General features: G+C 36.5%; 1 protein-coding gene across 3 annotated transcripts in view; it reads left to right on the top strand.

Moving 5' to 3' along the window:
* Positions 1–5748, top strand: part of RNGTT (RNA guanylyltransferase and 5'-phosphatase) — a 271692-nt gene extending 265944 nt beyond the window's left edge. For 2 of the 3 annotated variants that reach the window (XM_012638249.1, XM_012638248.1), the window contains 2 exons: positions 1288–1411; positions 2792–5748. In XM_012638249.1, coding sequence (XP_012493703.1) covers positions 1288–1411; positions 2792–2955 — 288 coding nt within the window. In that variant the 3' untranslated portion in view covers positions 2956–5748. The remainder of the gene's footprint in view (positions 1–1287; positions 1412–2791) is intronic. The other variant, XM_012638247.1, reaches the window with a different exon arrangement.
* Positions 5749–7500: the final 1752 nt, after the last annotated feature.

Genomic DNA, 7500 nt, shown 5'->3' with positions numbered 1-7500 from the left:
GCACTCTAGCCCAGGGGAAAGAGTGAGACTCTTGTATCAAAAAAAAAAAAAAAAAAAAAAAAAGAGGTGGGTCCCTAAGAAGCAAGGCAGGGGAGTTGAGACTAGAATAATGAATATTTGAGAATAAATTTAGCAAGTTTGCTAAGTGGAGCATCACTTTTTTGGGCAGGTCTAGTTTCAGAACCACGGGATGCATTAGACCTGTCAGATTTGTTGAAAATGCAAATAGTACAATTAAATGTAATACTCATTAAGGGAAAAGAAATACAATTTGAAAGTTTTTATGAAGACATTTACTGCCTAATCTGTGAATTGAAAGCATCTTTTAAAAATTTGCTTCCCTTCATATTCTTAGGTGGTAGTGAATATGTGGGTAGAAAAGTGAGAGCATTTCAAATAATGCTAATGAAGTTGAATGATTGCAATCTACCGTATTGTGAGGAAAAGTTGTTAGCTTTGAAAGATGAGGACAGAATTAAAATATTACCATGACTGGCATTTGATTTGAAAACTGCAGAGATAAGCTTGGCTCCCTATTTATGAAAACCATTCTTACAGCCCAGTGAAATATCTTTTAAAAGGTTCTGTAGTTACCATGGATACTTGTTAGCTTTGATATAGTATCCATATTCAATGATCTGAGGTGAAGAAGCCAAAAAACCCACTAACTAAAGTCAAAAGTAGCTTCATCTCTAAATTTGTACTAGTTTGGAGATGGAAAGGGTAAACAGCCTAAAGGTTAGATTTTGGGTTAATTGTCACTGCTTGAAAAACAAAATATTTAGGATGCGCATTGCCTGAATTTGATCCTAGTGTTTACTTTTTATGTATAACTTTTTATTTTAACTAATAAAGGGAATTTCTTAGGTTTGACACAGGAATTTAGATGGTGAGACCTTTCTGAAAGTTGATGAAACCTAGGCAGTGTATTCAATTTCTGAAAGCCACAGAGACACAGACAATATTGAAGGCATTGGTCCCCATGGTAACATATTCGCATTTGGCCCAGAAGTGGCTGGTTTCTGCTAAGTTTCTTTTAATTGCTATGTATTGACAGTGGTTTTCACAACTATTTATAAAATGTCAGATAAATGAGCATGTGTACAAGGGGGAGTGTACAACGTATCTTTAGGCTTGATTAGATACTTCAGATGACAAAGAGCTCTGCACGAAGAGTTACTGAGGTATTTTTGGCATTTCCTAATGTGTCTGTCACATAGTGGAAGCAAAAAAGCAGAAAGCCTTTCAAATGATTTAAATATTTTCTTCAATTCTTTTTTGAAACAGGTGACAAAAGAGCTAAAACAGTATGACAACAAAATTATAGAATGCAAATTTGAGAACAACAGCTGGGTCTTCATGAGACAGAGAACAGACAAAAGTTTTCCTAATGCCTACAACACTGCCATGGGTGAGTATGACAGCCTACCAGTGCTTTCTGTGTTAAAGAAACAGTGAAGGTGTCAGAACCAAAATGTGCTTTGTTGTTTTGCTTGATGTGTCATAGAGTCATTTGGACCTGATCCTGGTTTGATGGGAAAGAAGTGTCAGGTCTGTACCCTGTTGGGCTGCAGTCAGCTTGTAGGTTCTCCTCTCTAAACTGGTGGGCTTGTGCCCATGCATCCAAAAGAGAAGTTTAAAGGGCAGGATACTGGGCTGTATACAAGTTGAATTTATTGAACAACAACAACAAAAGCCATGATAATTTCAGATCTGTTTAAAACTATAAAAACCATTGTTTGCCAGATGGTAAAAGACAAAATTAGCAGGGGAAAATGTAATTTCCAGCTCCTAAAATAACTTTACAAACAATGGAGAACAAAGTAAATGAAAACCATTTAAAAAAACAAAATCTGCTATGCTATCCTTCCAAGTGTTCTTTGGGTACAATATGAATGCTTTGGGAATTCAGAATAGTAAGTTTCTTTCATGGGGAACAACACAAATTAATTGAAGTTTATAAGGTATACTACTACCAGTAGCAGTTGTTGCTCTGGATTGCATTTTTAGTAGAGGAGAAAAAAGATAAAAACCAAGATTAAAGGTTAATAGAATTGTGTACTTTTAAAGTGTTCAGTCAATGATGATGATGACTATATATGATAAGCTTATAAGAAAATCTAGAAATTGCCAGTTTAGGTTTTGCAGTTTAAAAGTTACTCTTGTGCATTTAGGGGTTTTGTTGGAACTATCTGTGTTCAGTCAAGATTAATTTCAAAAGTAGGAATGATTAAGCCAGTGTCTTTTCTTCCAAAACCATAAGTAAATGCAATTAAAAGGACTGGTACTAAATTTTGGCCACTTAAAAAAGGATAAAGTAATATGGTCTGCCAGCTTCAATGAAACCTCCCTATTCATTAGGAATGGTGGCTGGTGCTGTGATATATGTTTCACAGAGTGGACTTCTTTCTGAGAGATTGAAGAATTATAGGGCACATTTTCTGTAGAAGTTTTAATTGAATATGGACTATAATGCAATGCACTGTGCTAGATTAAAATCCCATAAAGACTATTTTGGAGGGATAGGAAACCATAGTGAAGACATGCTTATAATTCAAATACTTAAAAATTTTGGTTTAAAATTAATACTCCAATAAAGGGTAGCCACTAGGAAAGCACGTATTTTGGATGTGGGCAAGGGAGGAGATTAGTATAAGCTGAAGCATGTCACTCAAATTGGTAAAATGGAAGTGTTTAGCATATTGGGATGAAAACCTTTTCCACAAGCCTGTGGTGAGTCAGCTGCCTTAATTAACCTTCACGTGAGACACATGTCTCCCTTTGTCCACAGCTGTGTGCAATAGCATCTCAAACCCTGTCACCAAGGAGATGCTGTTTGAGTTCATCGACAGATGTGCTGCAGCTTCTCAAGGACAGAAGCGAAAGCATCATCTGGACCCTGACACGGAGCTCATGCCACCACCACCTCCCAAAAGACCGCGCCCTTCAACCTAAGACCTGCCTCTCACTTCAGGGTTAAGAGGAAAGATGAATGAGAAAAAATGCTGTTGCCCAATTTTTGTAGCCAGAGAAATTCAAAAGTGAGTGTGACTTGATGGTGATACACATTTGAAATTTTTTAAGAAAAGAAAGGTATTGTAGCCAGCCTGTAAATACTGATGCGTTTGTTTCCTCAGTGCTGCAATACATCATGGACTTAAACATTTTATTTATATCTGATAAACTCAGCCTTACCTTGTGGAATCTGAAGATTGAAATATCCAAAGGTTTAAACAGGATTGAAATCAATGAAAAAGAGGCCTTGTTTATATATGGGTAACTTTTGCATTTAATTTATAAAGTTAGCGATCTGGAACTGTGAGCACATAAAACACTGTATTTTTTAGAAGTTGTGTTTCAACTATGGCAGTTTTTCCTTTTAAAAAATTTAGGCAATGGCATTAAACATTCTTGCTATCATTTATCATGGATTTCTTACATTTGTGAGATTCCTGTATTCAAAAACAAATGACAAGTGTGTTAGGATTGTACTATATTAAACAACTTGGTCTGGTTTATATCATTTTAAGGAGGGTTTTTTTTTTTTTTTGAAAATGTAAAAGTAAAAAAGTAAATCTCCATTTTTGTGAATTGCATCGTTCCTAAAGGACGTATTTTGAGTATTTTCATCTGTTTCTGTTGTTTAAACTGTGTTATCAGATATTCAATGTGTCCATTCTGGCAGTGGTTTTGAGTTACTTCATGGAACTTGGATATACACCACCAGGTCTTTTATGTGTTGTTTTACTGGGAGACTTTTCTTTTTTTTTTAAATGCCAGGGCTACTTCTGCTTTACCTCAGTGGTATCAGCACATTGTAAATTATATTAAAAGACACAACTCACTGTGATCTATGGGAGTGATATCAAATACAAACGATGTTGTGTTAGTTCCCTGGAACAAAACGGCAAAGGAAATGCCAGCTGACTCCTTTGATTAGAAGGTAATGTCAATGGAATAGAATGCTGTCACTAGAAAATGCTCTCCCACTGCTAGATAAATGCAGAGGCAAAGCGTAGACATTTGTAGGAACTAAACATCAAGAAAATCAAGACATTTATTTTCAAAGCCAGAATTCTATATTCTATTCTGGGGATGTTGTTTCTGTTAGACATCTAAATTTTAAAACGTTTATTGATAGATAATGGATTTGAAGGGCAGCTAATTGGTCATCTGCCATTTCTGAGAAACTGTGTCTGGCTTGTGAAGGAACTGTCAGAATTAGCTGATTAGAGACTAATGTGTTTATTTTTAGGTATTTAAAACAAATTTTCATGATGTGAATTTTATATATGTAGACGCATATATAAGTATATGCAACAGTATATATTCTTCTACAGTCAGACCTGAAAATCCAAATGTGTTACCTGGTAGACTGAATATCTGACAGGATTTCTATATGATACAGCACAGAGTAACCAAAAATGTATTTATATTCACCTGAGTTTTAAATGTTTTTAAACAAAGTTTTCTCCTGCAGTGCTTTTCTATATAAAGTACCAGAGTCATGCTTGGGCTTTTTTCTTTCTTGTTCCCAAGTTATATAATGTATAGTGAATTTATCCAAAATGCCATTTTAATGTTTTTTCCTAAAGTACTTTTGTCGTTTGGGCACTAAAGGGATTACAACACCTGACTGCCACAATGACTGTTGAAAGAGGGAAAATTCTCAAGGTTCCATAGTGTCTTTTACAGAATGGATCTTTAAAAAATGCCTATGCAACTCCAAATAGTCTGATGCCTGTTTGTCCAGGACTAGTGACTCTTCATACGGTATGTTGCTTTCCTCCGAGCCTGGGTAAAGGCAGAGCCCTTTTGCAGATTTAAAAACAAGCTTTGCTAGTGATTTTTAATGGAGTTAAAGTGTTTATGGTAATTGTAACCTTTTAAATGAGTTATGTGAAAAGAGCATCTCATTTTTAATACGCCCAGATATTTTCTCCTTGTCGTTGTGCATTTTAGCAGGACTTAATTTTCTTAATTTTATCCTTTCCTTTCAATTACAGTAAAATATAATAGTTGGCCTTATAAGTAGATCCTGTTTAGCCCCTGAACACACGACCATCTGGAGTATCATAAAAAGTCATTTAGAAGGCTGGGGGAGAAATACAGAGGCAGGATTTTGGATATCAGGAAGGAAACACTTCTCTTTTCAGCTCACTTCACAATAGCTATTTTCTGAGGCTGAAGTTTTTTAGATAAGAATAAGAAAACTTTGCTTTTTTCAGTATCACATGAAAGCTTTTGCTTTTTGTTAAGAAAAGGTGTAGATGACTCTACTTGCCTGGATGGTTACATTTGCTTTCCGTGAAATGCTCAGAAAATGTCAGGACATTCCTTCTTTAATTGCGTGTTAGTGCATATTGTAATAAAACTACTGATTTAAAATAACAGAAGTGTGTCTACTTTGTTTTACTGGTGATGCTTTTGTGTCTCTTCTGTTGCTGGCATCAGCTCCTACTTCTGTCAGCCACACCCAGTATAATCCATTGGTTTCATTACACTCTAGAGATTAAAAACTTGGAAATCCTCTATTTTTCTTCCTGAGAAACTGAGAAATTTGATTGACATGGGGGTGTAGTTTGAGCCTTTTAATTTTCGAAGTGTAGAGAAATAGGGGAAGGCACATCTTTTTAATATTTCTGTTCACTTATCTCAGCAGTCTACTGTGTGAGTAGATATTCTGCTATGTTATTTTTAATGTATTTAATTTTTTAAGAATACTCAGCAATAAATATTCTGAAATGATGAAGTAATGAACTACCAAATTTCTTTGTTGACTCAGCATTTCTGTAGTATGGAATTTGCCATCTTTAAATGTTTACATTTTGAACTCTACAGTTCTTTCTGACCAAAAAAACCTTGAAAGTCAAGAACCGAATATTCCCAAGTTAGGAGAACTCGTGGTAGAGAACACTCCCGGCTAGACCAGAGGCAAGTCCAGCCTTAGCCTCCTATTGGCTCTATGTTCTCTCCCTTCCCCACTTTACCTGTCTATAAAAAGCCAAAATTGGACAAGATGATCGAAAAGAACCTTTCGAGTTCTAACCATGCGTCTTGTGTAGAAGCCAGTACTTTGTAAATCTCTTGTATTCACAATAATAACAGTATTAGCATTATTGAATATTCACCAAGCATCAAGACTGCCTGAAACACAAGTGCTCTATCCTCGTGGGTACTGTTACTAACCTCACTTTTTAGATAAGGAATGTGAGACTGAGTTGTGAGCTGAGACCCAAACGTAGGTCTTTCTACTCCAGCACCTAAATTTTTACACAACACTCTCCTGCAGGCTTCGATACATCCCCTACATGAAGGACTGCTTCCATGCCAGGGGTCCCAAACTATTTAAGTCATTTCTTTGGTACTAACAGGGCAACAGACTTCAAGCACCTTTCTCTAATATAAGGAGGTGAAGTTGGGATCAAGGAAGTAAATACATTTTAGGACCTATGTAAACTAGTTATTCAACAATATTTAAATGCGAATGACTTGGCAGCCATGAAGGGAAGTTTCCTATCCTCATTAAGATACTAAATTCCAAAGATACAGTGATTACCCACTGGGCCAACATTTTACTGATAATTGTACAGTTAGCTGTTAACCCTGACACTTTAGCAGGTCATCCTCAGCCTTGGTTAATGCAGAGTGCCCCTCCCCTCACCTGACTGAGAGCGGTGACCACTGTGCATGATAAGCTAGTGCTAGAGGGCGCTCAAAGCAGGGGCCACCCAGTCTTCTAGCTTTCACATTTCAAAAAACCAGTGTATGGAACTGGGGTTGCCAACTCTTTTGCCATGTAAGGGCATTAAAAAACAATTGTTGGTATTGTTTAATAAAATTAAGGAACTCTTAACACCCAAACAGGAAGTGGGATATATTTTGGAAAAATTGACCTTTATGTAGAATAAATTTTGATTTATGAAAGATTCACTACATTGTCCTTTGCTTCTGTATTCCATCCCAAACTGGTGAAAACATTTTCAGGGACTGGTGTTGGGATCATTGCATAGATGAGATTCCATTCAGGGGCTTGTCGGTAGGGAGGGGAGCATGGAAACCCTCAAAAAAGCAGCAGCTCTTGGTTTCATAACTAAAGGTCATTTTCATAACCACAGTTGACCATAGTAAATTACTTCACAATGGTTGATTAAAGGGGTTGATTATTATGCCCTTATGATATAAGGTGTATAGGTGAAAAATGCAATTATCCAAATGTTTAAAAATACCCAAATAGAATGAAACCCTCAGGTGTTTGAGGTGCAGAAATAGCATAGCCAAATACAACAGAGAAAATCAGAATGTGGCTTTGACAACAAATCAGACCAGCAGAAAGTCACTAATTTCCACAACTTTGAACTTGGTATACAGTCTATTTTTTCTTTAAATCACTGCCACCAGAGTGATCTTTTAAAACTTCGAACCTGCTCCTGTTACTCCCCCCACCCCCTGCCCCACCCATGAAGAGCTCCTTTGCATTCTGGCCTTAGCCTGTCCGTC

Source organism: Propithecus coquereli, unplaced genomic scaffold (assembly GCF_000956105.1).
Source record: "Propithecus coquereli isolate 6110/MARCELLA unplaced genomic scaffold, Pcoq_1.0 Scaffold127, whole genome shotgun sequence".
Classification (NCBI taxonomy): domain Eukaryota; kingdom Metazoa; phylum Chordata; class Mammalia; order Primates; family Indriidae; genus Propithecus; species Propithecus coquereli.
This window is presented reverse-complemented; position numbering and strand designations above follow the sequence as displayed.